Raw genomic sequence first — 22052 nt, 5'->3', positions numbered from 1 at the left:
TATCTGCATAAACTATATTACAAATAACAATCATATCATGCAAAAGTCCAATACTTTTCCTCCAATGTTATAAAAAAAAAACTTAACCTGTGTTATTAAAGTCCAGTGAAAACACCCAGATGGTCATAGCATTCAAACAACCCGCTCCATGCTATCCAGAAGCAATATCCTCTATAAAGTAAACTTTTTTAGCCAATGTATAAAAACGAACAATTTTCTCATGTTAATATGGTAATGGGTGATGTTTTAATACATATAAATGCTGAGTTATGCGGAAATCAGATTGAACATATCCCAAATGTGTATGATGAAAACATCTGGACCCTTTCTCCCAGATTTCTGAAATATACAGTATGAAATTATTCTCTTCAGTCACCCTATGTGGTGGTTTGAAAGAAAATGTCCCCCAAAGAGAGTGGCACTACTAGGAGCTATGGTTTTGTTTGAGTGGGTATGATCTTGTTGGAGGAAGTGTGTCACTGTGGAGGCAGGCTTTGTGGTCTCATAAATGCTCAAGCCACGCCCAGTGTCTCAGATCACTTCCTATTGATATGGGTCAAGAGGTAAGAACTCTCAGCTCCTTCTCTAGCATCATGTTCTTCACCATAATGCTTTGCTTCCTACCAAGATGATAATGGAATAACCCTCTGAACTGTAACAGTCACCAAAACTAAATGGTCAGGAGGTCTCTTCAGAGCAATCGAAACCCTAACTGAGACAGAAGTTGGTACAGAGACTACAGTATTGCTGTGATTGGCCCAACCATGTTTTTGTTTGAAGGAATATGGACCTTGGGTTTGTGAATTAGAAAAGCTGTTGAATGATTTAAATGTTGCTTAATGGGCCATTCTAGTAGGAGCATTGAAGACTATGGTTGTTGAGAGATATTTGATTACAGTGTGTAAAGATTTAATACAGAGCTGAATGGCCATTAGCTAGGCAGGAAGCAGTGAGGTGGGACTTCTAGGGACAGAGATCTCGGAAAGAAGAAAGAAGGTGGGATTGCCAGCTGGCTGCAGAGGAAGCAGAACATGCAGGAAGAGAGGTAAAAGCCAGGAGTCACAGGGCAACATGTAGATGAATATAAATGGGTTAATGTAAGTTATAAGAGCTAGTGGGACAAGCCTAAGCTATAGGTGGAGCTTTCACAATTAATAATCAGTCTCCTTGTCATTTTTGTGAGCTGGCAGCCCAAAGAGGAGTCTGATTACAAATGGTGTCCAATGTAGTTGTCCACATTTCGACTTAAGACCAGAGAAAGCTTTAAAAAAGGTTCCAAATACACAGAAACAGAGCCAAACTTGGCTTCTTAGTCCTGCAGTCTCTCATGCAGGTCCCAGATCAGAGACCCCAGTCACTGCCTGTGGGCTTGAGCTGCCAGCTCACCAGGAGCGAAGCTACCCAGTGCTTTATGGTTTTGCTCAAGCAGAAAGAAAAGATTACAGATACCCAGTAAAGCAGGTTCAGAGGGGATAAAACCTATAAACATTTCACAATGTGTTTAACAATGTGTGTAGGTTTAAGAAAAAAAAGAAATAGTGTTTAGTCAATCACAAAAAATAAATAGTGTAAGAATAATGAAGACTTTGAAGTTAGAAGTAAATAATAATGATAATAATAATAATAATAATAATAGAAACCACATAAGGATGGGAAATAGTATAACACTGGGAGTTTGGACCTTATATAATGCGTTTTTAGTTTTGAAATTTTTGAATGCTAATGAACAGACAACAGCTGCTGAGAGACATTGAATTGTGGAAGGGACTGCTGAATTAAACCACCTTTAGGAATACCTTAACTTTAACATGGAAGGCTGAAAATGTGTTACGTTGTTCCAAGGAAACAAAAGCTTATAGATTCCTTCCATGTTAATAGAGATCAGATTTGACTAGGGGAGACTTCCTGAGTATCTTGGCTACAGACAGGGAAGAGGAAGCTAAGAAAGACTACAAGACAGGTGACATGGAAGCTGATCCCTCTTCAAGGGACCAGCTTGGACACAAGATGAGACATGATAAATCTTGTTGGCTACATAGCCTCATGATTAATTATTACATGCCATCCTTTCATGTGGCATGGAGGGAAATTTATATTACTGTTTGGTTGTACAGTCCAAATGGACTTCTAACGTTGACAGATACCTTTTAGCTGCTCAAACACAGAATAAAAAAATCATCTTTAACCGACTTGTGCACGTTGCACATTCCATAGTTGTGTTAATGAAAATATGTGTTACCTTTAAAAGTTTGTGTGTTTTCAGAGCAAGAGGACCAGACACCAATAAGAACAGGTGGCCCAGAAGATCCAATCTCTCAGGGTGCATTTGTTGCACTTTCCACAGAGTTCTACATCCAGAGCAGCTTCAAGGCTACTGGCAGATAATGGTCCAGCTTCACAGACTACTCTAGCCAGACTTCAGATAAGTCCTACATTTTCCCACCTTACCAAGACTAGACAACAGCTAGCTCTCCTAGGACTTGACCATTATCTTAATTTTCTCAGAGTCTCCTAAAGATGTCCTCATTCCCAGAAAACAGGGTGCAGTCTAGAGAACACGATGTCCAAATTCCCAAGAGGTGTGGTGGGTGGTTTTGGGTTATTTGGTAGGTTATGGATATTTGTCATCATTTAGTGGTGATATAGGAATATGGGATAAGAAGATGACTGTTAACCTCAAATGTTTTACAATGGTGTAGACTTTGCTATATTGATACAAATTTAAAGTTACTTTTGTTATAATGTATGTATGTTTCTATGCTTGTTTGTGGTTTTATGCTTATGCAGCTCATTTTCAAATGTAATGTATAATTAAGAAATACAGGTTTCTAGTTAGCCATCTATAATAATCAAACTTGTAATCATGTTAGGTATGTTTTCAAGGTTAAACAGATATATATCGATAGACAGATGGTTGTCAAACACTTTAAGACCTACAGAATATGACATTTAAGATGTTTAATAATCTGAGCCTCTTATGACAGTAAGACACATCTGCTCCCGGCAGCACCAATCCACTTCATCAAAGGATGATGGGCATCAAAGAACCTCCATTTGGAGCTTGCTTTCAATTCATTTATAGAGAGAATGAACCCAGGAAAGAAAAGGTATTCTGGATATATTCGCTATAAATACATGTTTTCACAATTTTTTGTATATGAAATATATAATAGACAAAGTTAATAAGCAATTTGGGAAGATTGGTCAAATATCAGTCTCTTTCCTGATGTGGATAGAAATAAAAGGTATGAGGACATGATTATAGATGGCATCTTAGGGAACATTAAATGAATTTTATGGATTTCTGACAGAACTGATTAAATGATGACCAGATGTGGTGACACACTCCTGTGAACCCATGTGGAGAAAAACCCCTGTAAATTAATATGGAGACACACTCCTGCAATTTCAACACTTGGAAGACTGAGGCAGGAGGAGCCTGGTTTTTGGGACAGCTTGGGGTATATATCCAGACTCTGTCTCAAAAAACAAAAACAAACAAAAAAAAATAAAGGAAAAAGAACAACAGTAATGGAATGACTTTAGCAAACTTCTTGAATAATAATTCACCATTATAAACACAGCCCTGTTGGGCACAAATGCAGTTGTTAGTTATTCAGATGTTCTGGTTGTTGTTTTCCCATCATCACTGCTGGAGTCTCACACAGTTAAGAAACTGGTCCCTGGAGATGTTTATCCTGAACCAAACAACAATGAAGAGGTGACGTCCCTTCCTAGATCTCTTCCCTGTCTTCCATTGGATCAGGAGGTTGGTTAGCCACTATGGATAGTATAAAGGGAGGAACAGGGTTGGGTTTTTTACCAGAGGCCAAAACCAGTACGTGGCTGAAAATGTATTTTCCCCATTTTTGTAAAATGAATCAGAAATTATCTCTTTAAAAGATAGTGATTCACTCCCTGAAGAGTAATTGAATTGACTCCAGAACCACACTTTCTGGGCATCACCCATGCATCCTGCTCACCATCCAGTTTGCTCTGACTGCAGACCTTGAGACTTCTTCCTGCAAGCAGAACTAAAGAAGAATTCACTTCACCTGAACAAGTCCAGGACTAGTATATGGAAATGGCATTATATTTGTGCCTTTTGAGTTAATTCTGTTTGAATGCCAGGAGTTTTGGAAGTCAAAACTAATTTTTCTGTCTCTCATGCTTAAATCAGAGGTAAGTAGAATATATAAGAAATTTCTAAATAAACTCCCATTAGGATTTGAGCATTAGGGGACATTTGTCATCTCGGTGGGGACCATGGCCTTCACAGCAGGTCAGCTGTCCCTTCTGTTTGTTGCTCAACCAGATCGGGACTCTCTGGAAAGCAAGTTAAGCTAGAGGAACATAGGAACCCAAGCTTCTGCCTTCAGGGTTCATCTCTTCACAGAGAAAATTTTATGTAAAACCTTCTCTTTATTAGCTGTGTGGGGAGAAAGACTTATTGTTTATCTACAAATTTAGAAAACATACGTGAAAGAGCCTCTCATAATAAAATGAGGTAGTTTGAGAAAGCATAAAATAACGAGGTGTCACATAAAGGAAATGTGAGCGAGTTTGAGGCCAGCCTGGGATACATGAGACCATACCTCAAGAAATAAACTCTGCTGAGATAATGAGAAAAGACTCAGGAGATAAATGCCTTATCATATAGATTTGAGGACCTGATTCCAAACCACAGAAAACACTCTAGTTAGAGCACACTGTGCTCTTCAGAATCCCAGTGGTTCTAGGGAGATGAGAGACAGAGGAGAGTGGACTGCATCTGGAGGGCCAGCCAGCCTGACTCATGCAACATGAACAACAAAAGAGAAAATCAATCTCTACCAAGGTAAAGACAACAGCAGCCTAGGGTGCCCTCTGCCCTTCCTGTGTGTGCTGCGGCATGTGTGTGTACAAACCAGCACCAACAGTGCACACACACACACACACACACACACACACACACACACGAAAATGCATTGACACAGTATTTCTTATCTCATGTTTATAAAATTCCAGCAGACCAGGGGGTAAATATTTTAGAATAAGTGGGCAGAAAATCAATACCTATTGGTAATATTTAATGACTAACGGTAAAACTGATAAAAAAAAAATACATTCTCATATTGATAGAGTCAATATGAACACAGTTTCTTGGGGCAATTTCTTTGAGATCCATACTTTTTAAATCCTGGACTTGCTACATGACTCCTTCCAAGATATTTAGGATTCTGACTCACTCCACCTAAAGTATCCCAGCACCTGTGCTCCTGGGGACCAGGCATTCACAGTTTACAGATGATAACATCTGTATTCAGATTCGTTGCCTTAGCCCCTGAGATAGAAGCTGACATTTAGGGTTGTAACATAACCATCTGCACCACTGACCTATTTGGAAATGAACACTGTAGAAGCTCCAAGGGAATCTTTTGGGCATTTCTATCCTTGTATCACTATGGCTGCATTGAGCACACTGCTGTGTTCCCAACCAGAGTCAGGCTGAGTGGGGTGACCTTGTAATTCTCAACAGGCCAGATATGCATTTGTATTTCTGTCTTACAAATGAGGAACTTGAAGATCAGAGCATAAGATGCATTCTCAAGGCAATAAAACTAGTTACAGTGAGGGTTGGGGTGGATTAGTCAGGCCTGCCAGCCTCATTATCACACCAGCAAACAATCTTGTGTAGACTCTGTGACATGAGCCTAAGAGGACAAGTCTCCTGACATTGTGTCTGAAAACTTTCTGGATAGATGCCATAATGTCTGGACTCACTTGAGGGAAGGTCAGGAATAGTGGGGAAACAAGGTATAAGTAGTTGTAACAAATGTCCACAACCAGACACTCTCACTGATTCTGGGGAGAGTTAAGTGAATTCAAATAATAGGAACACTATCTATATGCCCCAACAGCAGGTATCTGAGTAGAAAGTCCTCAGAAGATCCATCCATGGAAGAGCAAACCCCAAATGAGAAGCTCTGTGGCTGTAGAAACTCATACAGTGCTGTAACTTGAAATCATTTACTAAAAACTGTTGCATAGGAATCCATAAACACCTATGAAAGGTTTGACAGATACTTAACCTTTTGTCAGTATATTTTCAAACATAACAGGGTCAGCTTATAAATGCATGAGATACTCTGGCATAGTCAGTTCATAACTGATTGATGTGGCCAATAATCATGTCCACCAGCTTACTATCCCCTTGTGTTCCAGGGACCCCGAGGCTGTACCATTTAACATGAGTCTGGTGAATGAGAGCATCTCAGAGGAATTCATTCTCTTGGGGTTTTCAGATCGGCCATGGCTGGAGCTGCCATTCTTTGTGGTGTTTCTAGTGTCCTATATCTTGACCATCTTTGGGAATATGATGATCATTCTTGTGTCCCGCCTGGATGCCAAACTCCACACCCCCATGTACTTTTTCCTCACTAACCTGTCCCTGCTGGACCTGTGCTACACCACAAGCACAGTCCCACAGATGCTCATCAACATATGCAGCACCCGGAAGGTCATCAGCTATGGTGGCTGCGTGGCCCAGCTTTTCATTTTCCTGGCCTTGGGTTGCACTGAATGTTTTCTCCTGGGCGTCATGTCCTTTGACAGGTTTGTAGCCATCTGTCGGCCTCTCCATTACTCAGTCATCATGCACCACAGGCGCTGCCTCCAGTTGGCAGCTGCATGTTGGATCAGTGGCTTCAGCAACTCAGTATTGCAGTCTACGTGGACTCTTCAGATGCCACGGTGTGGTCACAAGAAAGTGGATCATTTCCTTTGTGAGATCCCTGCCCTGCTCAAATTGTCCTGTGTAGATACAACAGCAATTGAGGCTGAACAATTTTTTATAAGTGTTGTCTTCCTTTTAATACCTGTGACTCTCATCCTCATCTCATATACTTTCATTGTCCAAGCAGTGTTGAGAATAAGGTCAGCTGAAGGTCGGCGAAAGGCATTTGGGACATGTGGCTCCCACCTAATTGTGGTGGTACTCTTTTATGGTACTGCCATCTACATGTATCTGCAGCCTCCTTCCCCTGCCTCCAAGGACCGGGGGAAAATGGTGTCCCTCTTTTATGGGATCATCACACCCATGCTGAACCCCCTCATCTATACCCTTAGGAACAAAGAGGTAAAGGGAGCATTTAAGAGGTTGATAACAAGGGTCTTCTTGGTCAGAAAATAAGGAATACCAATGATAGCCCTATTAATATAAGCTCTTACAGCTTGATGAATCATACTATTTTTTTTCTTATGGCACTATTATGATGATCCTGTGAAAATAAAATCTTGAAGCCAGAAACCCATATTCGTGTTCTGCTGCCTAAATATATCCATTTCACAAGCTGTGAGAGTGACCTTTTATGATCTTCCAAAACTGCTAACCTTATAAGCTTCACACTTTCAGGTTTTACTGCCTTTTTGTTCTTGGTGAGGTTTCTTAGACATCTCAGGGTCTGAAGTACATGTTTGTGGATCTTTTCCCCAATAATACATTTTAATTACATGAATATCTCATCCACATGCAAAGATCAGAACTCTACTCTTCTTTTCTGACATGTGTTGAGCTAGTAAAATTCTGTAAAAACTGTCTATGGCTTCTGCTCCCTAATCAGAAGTACACACTTAGGTGGCCTAGAGTGAAATTTCACACTCTTTAAGAAACACTATACTAAAAAAATACAATGAAAATTTTTGGCAGTTCTAATCAAATCTTCAATTCTTCTTATTTTTATACTTTCTACTTCTCTTAATGTCTTACAGAATCTCATATGTCAAAAATAAATAAAAGAATAAATAAATAAATAAATAAATAAATAAATAAATAAATAAATAAATAAATAAAGCTGGATTTTACAATCTGAATCAAACTTATTTTTGGCATTTTGAACAATTTCTTTTTTCCTTACATTTCTCTCCTTTAACTATTAAGGCACTACATGCAGTTTAAATGATTCACAAAAGCTCATCATACAATGATTTCCACCACTTATTTAATTCACTTTTCATATGCAAAAAGAATGCTTATTGAATTGTTATTAGTTCCCTTGAGGTAGAACATACCATGATCCATACATCTTCCATATGGCTTTCAGAACCCAGCAAAGTGCTGAAGAATTTTTTTTATGTGTACTTGTGTTTTGTCCACCTATATGTCTATGCAGCATGTGCATGCAGTGTTCATGGAGGGTAGAAGGCGGCATTTGATCCTCTGGAACTAAAGTCACAATTATTAGACCTCATGTAGATGGTGGGAATCGAACCCCAGTCCTCTGGAAAAGCAACTAGTGTTCTTTGGTTCCCAGTGTCTACATGGCTACACACAACCATCTATAACTACAGTCCCAGGAGATCTGACGCCCTCTTCTGAACTTCTGGCCTCTCTGGGTAATGGGCACAGAGGAGGTGCACAGATAAACAAGCAGGCCAAACACCAATACTCATAAGAATAAATGATTCAAAAGGACAATGGAATGAGAGAAAATTATTCTAAAAATGTATGAAATAAGAATAAAAGCAAGAAATAAGCCGGTAAAATTTAACAAAAATCAATATACATACATCTACTTTATTTCATACAGTACAAGATACTGAAATATGTTTGACAACAAATTCCAAAGGAACCTCACCTGAGATAGCACACTGATAATAACACTGTGCTGGTTGATTTTGTCAACTTCATGTATGGGTGATAGGATTATTAGAAGCAGTAGAACTTGTCTGTTTGTATTTAATTTCAACAAACACATTCAGTACACTCTCTCATTTACACTTTCTCTTATCTGCACAATATATATTACAAGTAACAATCATATCATGCCAATGTGCAATACTTTTACTCTATTTTTGTAAAAAGAAAAAAAAATTACCTTATGTTATTAAAGTCCATTGAAAAGATCCAGATTGTCATAGCCACTTATGACATATAAGCTCTTGACCCACTCTACACCATCCAGAAGAAATATATTTTATAAAGTAAACCTATTTTAGTCAATGTACAAAAACATGCGATTTTGTATTAATGTGGTTATATGTGATGTTTCAACACATATAGATACTGAGTGATGCATAAATCAGATTGAACATCTCCAAAATGTGTGTTATGGAAACATTCAAGATCCTTTCTTCTAGCTTCTTGAAATATACATATGAAATCATTGTCTTCTGTCACCCTACTGTGCAACAGCACACCAAAATATCTTACTCTTATCTAACTGTAGTTCAGCCTCCATTGATCACTACAAGTTTGGTAACCAGTGTTCTACTCTTTATTTCTCAAGGCCAGTGGGCTCTTTTTTATAAATAAAAAAGAATTTTCTTCATTTTTACCTACCAATCCTGGTTCCCCTCCTCCTGTCCCCTCCCCCTGCCTCACCTCCAGAGTGGGTAAGACCTCCCTTGGGGAGTCAAGAAAGTCTAAGGCCAGTGTTTTGTCTCCAACATAAGAGCTGATGCATTGCCTGTCTTCAGGTGTTTGGGTCATTTCACTCAGCATAATGACCTTCGGTTCTAACTGTTGCACGAAGGCTTTCATTCCTTTCATATCCGAGTAACACTCCACTGTGTATACTGGAACACATTATGCTGCATTTTCTTTAACAGTCATAACTTGATGGCCATTTCTCTTGTATTGTAAGTAGTGGTCAAGGGGGTACAAATGGCTATACTCCCTGTTGAATATCCAGTAGTGAAACGTCTGGGTCATATGTTAGCTCCATTTTTTATTCTTTGTGGACCTTCAAACTGTCTGCCATAGTATCTTGCTTACTTAAACTTTGTTCTGTAACAGCTATTTTCTTCCTACACCCTCACCAGTCTTATCTTTTTTGATAACACCTGGTCTTTGCTCACTGTGGCTTTGATTTGCATTTCCCTGATGATCAATAACATTTAGCGAAATCTATTGATTGTTTTTATGTCTTTTTTTGAGAAATATCTGTTTAGCTCTATTATCCATTTTTAATATTTTTCAAATTTGTTCTATTCATTTTACATATTTGGAAATGCTCAATGGTGTTATAGTAGTTCTAAATCCACAACTTATGTTTTAAAGGTTTTATTTCTTTTTTAAAATTAAAATATATTTACATCTTCTCTCACCTTCTTTTCTCTCCTTCCAACTCTTCCCATGTCCCCCACCCAGTCCCCATCCTCTCTTAAACTCATGGCCCATTTTTCTTTAATTGAGATATATAGTGATATGACTGACTACTTACTTGATATTGGATAACCAATTAGGGAGCTGACCCCTGGGGAAAACTAATTCTCCCCCTTCAGCATTCCTCATTGGCAAATTCCTCATTGTAGTTGTTTGCTTAGAGGGAGGGCCCCTGAGATTTCCCCACTTCCACTTCAGTATTTCTATTGGTATTGTTCTTGTTCAGGTCATGTTCAGGCAGACATATTGTTGGGCTATTGTAGGTGAGGCAGCCCTGTCATTTCTAGGAGTCACAATCTCACATCAAATATCCTGGTTGTCTGCCTTATAGTCTTTCCACCCCCTCTTCATCAATGTTCCTGAGCCTTAAGCCCAGGAGTTGTATTGTAGATATACCCATTAAGCTGTGTACCCCAGGATCAGCTGTTCTCTCCATTTTGAACAGTTGTGATTTTTCTGTAATGGTTTCTGTCTGCTACAAAGAAAAACTTTTGATGATGGGTAAGAGCTAAATTTATCTGGCTATAAGGATAAGCATGTAGAATGTTGTTAGGAATTATGACGGGTTGGTAAAGTGACGGTAGTAGATTGTCTTTTAAGATCCATGACCTCCTGCCCATGGGTCATTGGCTAGGTTTGCAGTACCAGGCATGATTTCCCTCCTGTTGGGCAAGAATTAAGTCCAATTAGAGAGATGTTGGTTACCACCAAGATATAAGTGCCACTATCACATCCTTAGTGAGATCTTGCCACGCTATTAATCATTATGGTTTATAGACCTCACAGCTGGGTGGGGACTATTGGTTGCTTTCCCCCCTTGGAAAGCTTGCATTACTGTGAAAGCTAGTCCTCAGGGAGGAGGCTTCCAGTTCAGATCCTCTGAATTCTGTGTCTGAAATGCACGGTATCTTCAACAATAGGGATGTGCCTTCAATCTAAGGAGTGTTCTGTACTGGACTTATTGATTCCCTTAATCAACAACTTAAAGGGGTTATCACACATGTACTGAATATTTTGTTAGCTTTAGCTCTTAGAGTGAGCATTGTCAGCCCTAGTGGTATAACTTCATTTAATCTATGTATGCATTTGTATACACATACAATCCTATGTGTTGTATGCAGTTTTAGGTAAATAAAGATAACATTTTAATGGCTTTTCCCAACATTCTTAGTATTATTTCCCCTCTCCCCTCCCTCTCCTTCTGTAATGACTTCCCACAGTAAAATCCCCAGACCTGGGTTTCCCGTTTCCCCTTCGTATCATTTGGCCCCTGCTCTTCCACTCTCTAGAATTCATTCTCCTACCTGCCTCCTGTTCCCCCTCCACTGTGGTACCTTTTTACTTCCCTGGTTTCTGCAGTTACTCAAGACTATATACTCACATCTCTCCCATCTGGGAACCACAGATGACAGAGAACATGTGCTTGTCTGTCTGGGTCTGGACCACCTCATTCAATATAATATTTTCTAGTTCCATCTGGAAGTAACCTAATCAATTGAGTGAAAGACCCCACAAGGAAAACTTCAAATCTCTGAAGAAAGATATTGAGGAAGTCACTAGAAAATGGAAAGACCTTGCTGTGAAACCTAAAACACTGAAATGTTAGAGGAAAACATAGTCAGTACTCTCCAAGATATCAATGTAGAAAGGGACTTTCGGAATTAGCCTAGAAATTAAGGCCAACAATTGACAAGTGGGTCCTCATGAGGCAAAAAGTCTTCTGCGTAGCCAAGGAAATAATCAGCTGAGTGAACAATAAGCCCACAGAGTGGGAGAAAAATCTTTGCCAGTTGTACTACTGACAGAAAATGAATATCCAGAACATATAGAGAACTCAAAATAGAGTCAAAAAATAAAATAACTCACTCAAAACATGGGCTTTAAATCTTAACAGAAAATTCTTAAAAGAGGACACAAAATGGCTAAAATAGCATAAAATGTTCAGCACCCTTAGCAATTAGAAAAATGCAAATCAGAACCCTTTTGCGATGCCACCTTACTCTAGTCTGAATGGATAAGATCAAGAGAACAACTGACAATAAATGCTGGTGAGGATGTGGGAAGGGAGCCCTCATTCCTTGGCGGTGGGGCAGCAAACAGTGCAGACACATGGAAGTCAGTACAGAGAATTCCCAAAAAGCTAAAAATATTAATAAATTTTCCATATGACACAGCTCTACTGCTCCTTGGCATTTGCCCAAAGGAATCAACATCATATACCACAGATGCTTGCTCAGCCATGTTCATTGCTGCTCTATACATAGAAACTTAGAAATGGAGACAACTGAATTATCTTCAACTGATGAGTGGATAATGAAAATATCGTACATATACACCATGGAATACTATTTGGCTATAAAGAAAAATAAAATCACTACCTTTAAAAAAATAGCTGTACATATATTTTACATCAACAAATATGTGTGTGTGTGTGTGTGTGTGTGTGTGTAAGAAATTATGGTTGACCTCACATTTCCTTGTTAATGATAATTGTAACTTTTTAATCAGGGTATGTGCAAATGTACTTTATGGGTATGCGTATGAGTGGCCATATGTTCATTTGCATGTGGAGAATTTGACATTAAGTTTCTTTCTCTGGGGCTGGAGAGATGGCTCAGAGGTTAAGAGCACTGGCTGCTATTCCAGAGGTCCTGAGTTCAATTCCTAGTAACCACATGATGGCTCACAACCATCTGTAATGAGATCTGGTGCCCTCTTCTGGCATACATGCAGACAGAACACTGTATATGTAATAAATAATTTTTTTGAAAGTTTCTTTCTCTGTTGCTGCTCCACCTTGTTTTCTTGAGACAAGTTTTCTTGATGGAGTTGTCTTGGTAGACAGGCCAGCTAGCAAACCTTGGGGATTCTCTTCTCCCTGCCTCATCCCTCCAACATGGGTTACAAGTGTACGGAGCCACCTCGGAGCTTTGTCCTTGGGTACCAAGGATTCAAATGCATGAAGTAAAGAGAAAATGGTTAGCTGTCAGAGTGAGAGATGACCCAGTGCACAAAGGGCTTTTCACACAAGCATGAGCTCCTGAGTTTGGACCCTGGTCTCCTGTAAAACCAGATGCAGTATGTGTCTGTGTCCCGGTGTTCTGATACCCATGTAGTGTGTGTCTGTGTCCCGGTGTTCTGATACCCATGTAGTAGTGTGTCTGTGTCCCGGTGTTCTGATACCCATGTAAAATCCAGATGCAGTAGCGTGCATCTGTAATCCCAGTGTTCTTATGCAAGATGGAAGGGAAAACTCTGGAAGCCTGTGGGCCAGATCTCGGGGAATACTGATCTGCAACAAGAAGGAAAGCTAGACTATCCAAGATAGTCCTCTAATCCCACATGCATGCCCACACTCACACGTATGAGCGCGCGCGCGCGCGCGCACACACACACACACACACACACACACACATTTTTTAAGTTCTTAAGTAAAGCAGGAAATGTACATTTTCTCTGACTAAAAATAAGTATTTAAGAATATGTGCATTTTTTCTAGGCCAAGGACTTCCATGTCAGGACTTTATATGTGGGCTGACAATATTTAAGTTTTTAGAAAATTTCCTTTTGTAGCAAAGTGAAGGATAGAAGCGGTGAGACACTAAAATTAACAAATGAAGCCACTTGTAACATGCGTGCCTATTATCCCATCCCCCAGGACACAGAAGCAGGAAGATAGATATGAGTTCAAGGTCACCTTCTCAAAAAATTAAATAATAAAATTATTTTTTTATGTGAAGAAGCACTTGTAACCATGGAGTTGAGAGAAAGAATCAGCTCTGAAAGGCAGACACCACAGTGGAGCTATTGGCTTAGGCGTATGAACTAGGGAAAAACATAAGGGATCTGTGCTGTTTTAAAACTTGGTGGCTGGACAAATCCCAGTGAGGCAAAAATCATCAAAAGCAGATTGAAGAAATAAAATTCAAAGAGCTAATGAATCCTTGACATCAACTTTTCTGATTGCACATAATTAAACTTGCATTAGTAAAGTCTTCTGTTCCCCAGTGCTACTGTGGTGACGGACTAAGTCACAACACAGCAGAGTGTGTTTGGATGTAGATGCACTTTGGAGAGAACACACTGACATGGACTCTGCTCCTTCCTGACATGTTCTGTGATGTCACACGATATTGTATTAACATGTTAACACGTCATGTTTGGGCTGTATTGCTTTATTCCACACCAAGTTTTCACACTATAATATTCCCATCAATTATAAACTTGAATGTGTTTTAAATGAGTTGTGGCTTATGATAGGCTAAGTGTGAACAAAACAGAGGTGAAATGAAAAAATAAAAATAAAAACAAAGAGGGCTTTGAATTTTTTTCCTGGCTAACCATTTTTCTCCTGCCATTGTTTCTGCCCCTGTGGAACACATTTTTCTTATTTCTCAGAGGGACTCATTATCTCAAGAAATTCTTGAGAGCATCAAATTCTCTAGGTTTTTCTTCCTAGTTTCCATAAGAAAATGCTAAAGTAAGATGATAGCGCACGCCAATAGCCGAATCGAAGTGTGAAATAAATCACATGTGCCAAGAATTGAGTTGAAAAGCAGAATCCCGTGAAGGGCTTTACCGCTCACCCTTGTATTCCATTCTGGCTGACAACAAAACACTACCCACTGCCTCTAAATAGAAACGGCAGTTCATTGTGTCTAGTCAAAATATTCCATCCTCGTCAGTATAATTAGTGCTAAAATTAAACTACACTACTTTAATACTGTTTATATTTAAGATAAAATATTTAGCATGATAATTATCACATGTGTTCTATTTCGACTTGACAAAAGTACCCAGAAATGGTCAGTAAAGTCAGTAGGTTACTAGTAATGATCATTACAATTTAAATATACCTTAAATGTACAATGCACACTTACACATGATATCTCTTGTGTATCAACTAAAATTTCTGACTTCGGAAAGATATGTGAAATTTATCTCCCCTATCAGTCACTGACGGCTGAGGATAGAATACGTGCTTGCAATTCACATTTGTTCCTACATTGTTTCCCTGCGACCTTAACATACAGTAAAGGGAGCTGACACAGCTTTGTATTGCTTTTTAACCTAAATGGGTTAGTTCATTATCTGAATTGAAGTTATCAGTCAGGTCATAACCATTTTATGTCAAATTACAAATACAGAAGTGAAATTATTTTAACATGTTTTTGTGTTAATTTTAAATATCAAATGGAATCTTTTTCTCTTTTTAAACAATCCTCTTTTTGATAGACCTGTTTTATATAGAAAATATTCCTCTAAACTTGCTGCTGTGGATCTTAAAACTGCATAGAAAATTAACTAAATAAATTGGTGAAGAAAATTAAATAACAGTGCTTCTCTAGTTGCACAACTGAATAAATAGTATAGGCTATTGTTCCAAGAGGAAAACAGCACAAGCATGTAGCCCTGTGCTTCTTTTCCTTGATTCTAGGTTCCATTCTGGACCAAATATGGGGTGGTCACTTCCTGTGCCTAATGCTCATTATCAATGCTCTCAGCTTTGATCAAAATAGACTCCACTAGGAAGACCTGGTCTCTCTCTCTCTCTCTCTCTCTCTCTCTCTCTCTCTCTCTCTCTCTCTCTCTCTCTCTTTCTCTCTCTCTCTCTCTCTCTCTCTCTCTCTCTCTCACACACACACACACACACACACACACACACACACACACACACACACACACACCAACTTTCAGAGAGGGAGAGAGAGTGTATGTTGGAAATAGCAGTATTTCCTATGAGACCATACACTCTCCCAATTCTTGTTAGCAATAATTAGCTAAGGGAATTTGGGTGGGAATGTTAGGAGTCCCCCATAGAGTGAGGCAGGAAGTAACCAACCCTACATCAACTCAGACACCCATAAGATGTTCTTGCTTGTTAGATGTGTGTGCTTAGATCCTTATGCACCACCCACCTATTCTGATGACCATCAAAGTCCTCTCAGGCTGCGCTTTCTCTGGCTCCTTACATGGGATTGGGAGGCTGTAGATGGGCTTCATGTTACAGCATGGGTGGTGTGAATCCGGTGTGCCCACCAACATTCTTCATCCAGGCTGGTTCCTCTAGACTAGGTCCTATTGTCCCCTGATTTAGTTCCTTTCTCATAGACTTCCTAATGCCATCTTTCTCCTCTCTTTGTCCATGCTCTGGTAACTCCATTTGACTTCCAACTGAAGTCCCAGGAAAGAGAAGGAGCTGTGGACATGGCATTTCTGAAGGTGCTGTTAACTTTGGTAAGTTATTGATTCTGTGACCTAGGCCTGTAAATTACCAATGATCTGATGTTTGAGAACCTCAGGCTGTGGTCATATCAGTCTAAATTTGATATGCTTATTTCCAGAGGCTTTATCATATATTAAAAATTGTGGTTAAATATAATTTATTCTGTGTAGAGACTGGAGAAAGATTTGTGAGTGCTTTAGTGGAGTTCTTCTCTCCAAAAGAAATTAAGAAAACATTGGAACATATTGAATTGTAAAATCCTAGGGATAAAGATACTGACTATAACCCTGTATCCTGTGAGAACTCTCAGTAAGGAAGAATGAGTGATGTTATGACTTTGACCTTCAACATGGATAATCTGTAAAAAGGATGTAGTATGTCCTTATTGGGTCTTATGGCTTTGTGACCACTGCATGCACAGAATGAGCAGCAGGCTAACTCTGAAACACCTGTGTCGTTCTTAACTCTGGGATTTCTTAGTTCACGCCTCTGAACTGTCTAAGTAGTAAACTCCATGCAAACCTGGCAAAGCAATTAGATAGCAGCTGATATGAGAGCATTATTTGACTTTTTTAAAGAATATGTAAAGTTTAAATTATCTGGTCAGGGATCCAGAAATCACAAACCAGATAAATGTTTGTAATGTTTTTCAAAATGATGGAAAAACATTTAAATTCCAAAAATGACAAATTGTGTTACTAAAGCATTATTAAATAGTTAACATAGTGTCCCTTGTGAAGGAATGGCTATGTTCCTGTTTAGAAGTCATTAGTTTAGGTTTGAGTAAGGATACACACACACATTTTTAAAATAACATTTTAGACCAATAAAAGATGTAGCCATTTTCTGTTTAACGTCTGAAATGTAGGAAGCAATCCTCCCCAAGGGAAGGCTGGGTAAAGAACAGAAGTGACCGAGTCAATGAATGAGAATGGAACATTGGTGACTACAATCATGTTCGAATGATCCCTGGTTGATTTAAGAAGAAAGGAAAAGGAGAGAACCAGGGTTCATGTTCTGCTTTACAATCAATAAACACTCACATACATGCATGAATGTCACAGGGAAATTCTAAGATGAGTAGCCATGGAAAAAAGTCACTGTCAGTCACAGTCACTCCCTCCCAAGGCTTTGTTGGGCTTATTCTGCAGAGTGCTGGGTGCAGAGCGCTCAGTGTTAACACAACAGACAAACTTAATTATGTTTCTCATTTCCTGAACAAAACTATGATTTTTTTTTTGCAGCTTCCTTGCCAAGACAGCTACTTGCCTTGCTGAATTTATAAACAAGGCTCTTTATTAAACTTGATGTAATAAGTCAAGACATGAAATGAAGTCTCAACATTACAATTCAAGTTTTACTGTATGCATATTTAGTATGATCGCTGTGCTGTCAAGCTTCTGGCTAGAGTCCTTACTGATGGGATGACTATGGATCAAACGGCAGGTGATCTAGTATGTACTGGCCAGATGTCAAGACTGGTTATGTGATTGTTCTCTTGGTCTCAGTGGTTTAATCAATACTCTTGAATAATCACATTGCTGATCTCTTGGGAAAACTGAGAAAATGAAGTGAGCTTGACTACATCCAACACTTAACATTAATACCTAGTTCAAAACAGCTAAGTAATATTAGTCCTATTGTTATTTAAATGACCTATAACTCATAATTTATTTTCTGTTATATTTTAAGATGTTTAAGAATGTAAAGAGAATTTACAAAGACTAACAGAAAAAATACATGCATTCTACCATTCAGAATTAACTGCTATTCCCTTATGGTCACACTTGTAGCTATAGAAAAGGTAATAAACACTCTACATCTCAGAGTTTGATGGACTTTTCTCTTCATCAGGTAGAATCCCCCCACCTCCAGTTTAGAAAATTTGCAATTTTCTAAATTTCCATTTTACAAGAGGAAGCAGTAAAGTATCTCTGGCTTCATCATAAACATTAGTTCCCAGCTATCAAGGCACTCCAACCTACCTAAAGATTATCAAAATTATCACACCCACCCATTACAACTGGAGAAACTCATTGTAGCCTCTACTGGGATAACTTTGGTAATAATTTCATTTCCAGTGTGTGTTAATGTTTAATGAACAAAATATTTTTGTGCTCTAGTGTACCCAAGAGATGTATTTGCTTCTAATAAAAGTCACTATCCTGTGGCTTTTTACCAACTGCTTAGGAAAATATGAAAAAAAAAAAGCTAATTTGTATCACACGGAACATTTGCCCTAAGACATAAAATATCTACCAAAACCTGAGAACATAAAACGTTATAGGAGACACAGTATCTTCTGGTGCTAGGAAATTGGGACAGACAAAGAACACAATCAGGAGAGATTCCCTAGAAGCAGAGTTCACTGTAAGAATAGAGAATAAGAGGAAGAAAAACAGCTAAGAGGATGCTCCCTGTTCATTGAACTGCATGACCTCTGATCTTTTTTATCTTTGTGGGAAGGTTTGCCCAACGTGAGAAAAGTCACCCAATTCCAGGGATAAAACACAACTCAGTGATGTAAGACATAATTTTAGACATAATTCTTTGAGGTGTATGGTAAGACAGGCAGAGAATGCTGAAGTAATGATGTATGTCATTTGTTATTATCTTGTCTGACATAGGATATTAGGGTCATTTTCAATCAGCAGGATGGATGGGACCAGCAGATACAGATGAGAATAATGATAAGTTAAGCTTTTTCAAACATTTTGCTGGGTCTGCCCTCATGGTTGTGGGTGAGATTCTAGATTTCTTAGGAGTGGTGAGAAAGTTTTCAGAATGACATTTGACCCAACAGGGAGTCCATGTCCCCAATCTAAGAACAAGCCCCTATCCTACCCACAGGAAACAGGCTACAAGGACAATTAGGTATTTCTCCATTTTTAAAAGTGATGGGAAAATTCAGTGTTAATTTGTGAATGAATCAAATTTTTAGAGACAGGTATTTACACCGTCTCCAACTCACTGGCCTTGAACCCCTGAGCCACCTGTCTGCCTCTGAGGTGCAAGGTTACAGGTATGCCATCAATCACCTTTCTGAAAGTAGTCTTTTACAGCCTGCTAATGAAAGATTGTGATTGAAAATATTGACAAATAATCACAAGCAGGAGCTCTAAAAACTCAAATTTGATACTTTTCAGAGCAGATGATGACTTAGATCAGTTCCTATGGAAACGTTAGGTCAAGCATTTCTAGAGAGGTTCCCGCTGTACCACCTGACAGTCATTCTCTTTTGAGACAGCACGTCTGCGATCTTCACCGACGCTGTTTTTCTCCTCCTAGGTAATATGTGGCCGCAGATGATGGAAAAGGACAACAGGAGCTCTTTTGAAGGCTTCATCCTGGTGGGCTTCTCGGACCGTCCTCGCCTAGAGCAGATCCTCTTCGTGGTAGTTCTCTCCTTTTATCTGCTAACTCTTCTTGGCAACGTGACCATCATCTTGCTTTCAGCCCTGGATTCCCGGCTGCACACACCCATGTATTTCTTTCTGGCCAACCTCTCCTTCCTGGACATGTGTTTCACCACGGGCTCCATCCCACAGATGCTCTATAACCTCTGGGGTCCAGACAAGACCATCAGCTACGTGGGTTGCGCCATTCAGCTGTATTTTGTCTTAGCCTTGGGAGGGGTGGAGTGTGTCCTCCTGGCTGTCATGGCATATGACCGCTATGCAGCTGTCTGCAAGCCTCTGCACTATACCGTCATCATGCACCCTCGCCTCTGCGGGCAGCTGGCGTCTGTGGCATGGTTGAGCGGCTTTGGCAATTCTCTCATAATGGCACCCCAGACGTTGATGTTGCCCCGCTGTGGGCACAGACGGGTGGACCACTTTCTCTGTGAGATGCCAGCGCTGATCGGCATGGCCTGTGTGGACACTATGGCCCTGGAGGCACTGGCTTTTGCCCTGGCGATTTTTATCATCCTGGCACCACTCATCCTCATCCTGATCTCCTATGGCTACATTGCCAGAGCAGTGCTGAGGATCAAGTCAGCGGCTGGGCGAAAGAAAGCCTTCAACACCTGCAGCTCCCACTTAATTGTTGTCTCCCTCTTCTACGGCACCATCATATACATGTACCTCCAGCCGGCCAACACTTACTCCCAAGACCAGGGCAAGTTCCTCACTCTTTTCTACACCATTGTCACACCTAGTGTTAACCCCCTGATCTATACTCTGAGAAACAAAGATGTCAAAGAGGCCATAAAGAAAGTCCTAGGGAAGGGGAGCACAGAAGTCTAACAACAAAGGATCATGTTTAGGTTTGGTCTTTTTACCCACATTCTTTATGCACTACTAGACCTAGGAATGGTCTAGGATTACAGACAGAAGGGACATTTTATGAGAAAGATAGGTTGCCGGGATAAGATACCACTCCTATATTGAAAACCATTGTGTCCTCTCAAGTTCCTCAAGTTTATCACCAAGGGGTTCTCACTTGAATAAAACAATTATCTGTCTTTGCAAAATACCAACTGGGAATGTCATCATCACTTTTTAAAAACTACAATGACTGTGCCTAGTAGGTCCTTAACAAATATGAGAAGAAAGGTCTTAGAAGTAATACAGAAGAAACACTTGATATTTTCTAGAAATTTCCAATGTGCTTTTCTAGTGCCAAATGCCTACTCAAGAGCCAAAACAATTAGTTCAATCATCTGGCTTTAATATCTCCAATACCATATACATATACATAATTAATCTTAAGGATTCATGTTTGACTTTCAAGCAAGAGACACTAAAGGAGAAAACATGTAAAGCAAGATGAAGAGGAGAAAGTTCTCGTTAATATTTAATGTACCTGTCAATGCCAAGAAAAGGCAGAGGCGTCTTCTTGCTTCAAATGTTTACTTTATTTCTCTACTCTCCCCATATGTTATGAAAATATTTTGAATAGAGGAAGAAAGAAAAGAGATGAATGGGGGGATTGTTGTGATATTTGTGATTGGTTAGTCTCTGAACATTGATCCCTTCCTGTCTCTGTTACTGACAGCAGTGCCTCCCCTGATACTGTGGTGATCACGTTGAGCAGTTCACACTGTACCTATTTAAACACCCACCGCAGGCTCCAGTGTTTGGACAGTAGGTCCCCAGCTGGTGGCACTGTGTTGCAAAGTTGTGGAGCCTTGTGGGAAGTAGAGCTTCACTACAAGAAGTAGGGCACTGAGATCTGGGCTCGAGGTTATGCATCCCTACCCCACTTTCTTGTCCACTTCCTGCTTCCTGTTCTACAGACATAAGAAGAGGTGAGGAGCCCCAGTCACACTCTCCTGCATTGTGATATTGCTACCATGCTTTCCCCTCCATGCTAGAGTATAAAACAAAATAAACTATAAGCCAATCAATCCCTTCTTAAGTTGCTTTTTTTTTTAAAATTGACAGCAAGGTCTTACTATGTGGCAAGGAAGAAACTAAAAGACAGAATACATACTTCTATTGAAACACTAATTTTTGTAGTCCTCTTAATGGAACTCCAGATTAATTCATTTCCCATGGTACCTATTTTGCTTTACCATGTTCTTCTCTAAAATAGTTAATATCACCATAACAAGTTACAGAGACTAACAATGTGAGAACTCCGGGTAAAAACATCACTATGTCTTATTGACATTTCCACAGCCCAGCAGTTTATTAAATAATTTACAAAGTATACTACTACTTAAGCATAAAGTAAGAT

At 39.5% G+C, this 22052-nt stretch overlaps 2 protein-coding genes across 3 annotated transcripts; both read left to right on the top strand.

Annotated features, from left to right (window-relative positions):
• The first annotated feature begins 3895 nt into the window (after positions 1 to 3895).
• On the top strand, positions 3896 to 21718 carry LOC102907873 (putative olfactory receptor 2W6). 2 transcript variants are annotated; one of them, XM_006988873.3, is made up of 4 exons: positions 3896 to 4182; positions 16325 to 16381; positions 17615 to 17824; positions 19659 to 20894. In XM_006988873.3, the coding sequence occupies exon 4, from the start codon at positions 19664 to 19666 to the stop codon at positions 20615 to 20617; it is 954 nt and encodes a 317-aa protein (XP_006988935.1). In that variant the 5' UTR covers positions 3896 to 4182; positions 16325 to 16381; positions 17615 to 17824; positions 19659 to 19663; the 3' UTR covers positions 20618 to 20894. The 2 variants fall into 2 exon arrangements, with proteins under 2 accessions (XP_006988935.1, XP_042134646.1); XM_042278712.2 differs by lacking the exon at positions 3896 to 4182 and having other exon boundaries at positions 11586 to 16381; positions 17615 to 17816; positions 19659 to 21718.
• LOC121829682 (olfactory receptor 2B2-like) lies at positions 6230 to 7412 on the top strand. The gene has a single exon (XM_042278717.2). The coding sequence runs from the start codon at positions 6230 to 6232 to the stop codon at positions 7169 to 7171; it is 942 nt and encodes a 313-aa protein (XP_042134651.2). The 3' UTR covers positions 7172 to 7412.
• Positions 21719 to 22052: the final 334 nt, after the last annotated feature.

Source organism: Peromyscus maniculatus, chromosome 5 (genome assembly GCF_049852395.1).
Source record: "Peromyscus maniculatus bairdii isolate BWxNUB_F1_BW_parent chromosome 5, HU_Pman_BW_mat_3.1, whole genome shotgun sequence".
Lineage (NCBI taxonomy): Eukaryota > Metazoa > Chordata > Mammalia > Rodentia > Cricetidae > Peromyscus > Peromyscus maniculatus.
This window is presented reverse-complemented; position numbering and strand designations above follow the sequence as displayed.

Excerpts from the sequence above, each read along its gene's own strand:
- LOC121829682 (XM_042278717.2), top strand. The coding sequence starts at position 6,230 with ATGAGTCTGGTGAATGAGAGCATCTCAGAGGAATTCATTCTCTTGGGG.
- LOC102907873 (XM_042278712.2), top strand. The coding sequence starts at position 17,795 with ATGACTATGGATCAAACGGCAG. Across the intron at positions 17,817-19,658 it reads GACTATGGATCAAACGGCAG|GTAATATGTGGCCGCAGATG; the intron begins GTGATCTAGTAT and ends TTCTCCTCCTAG.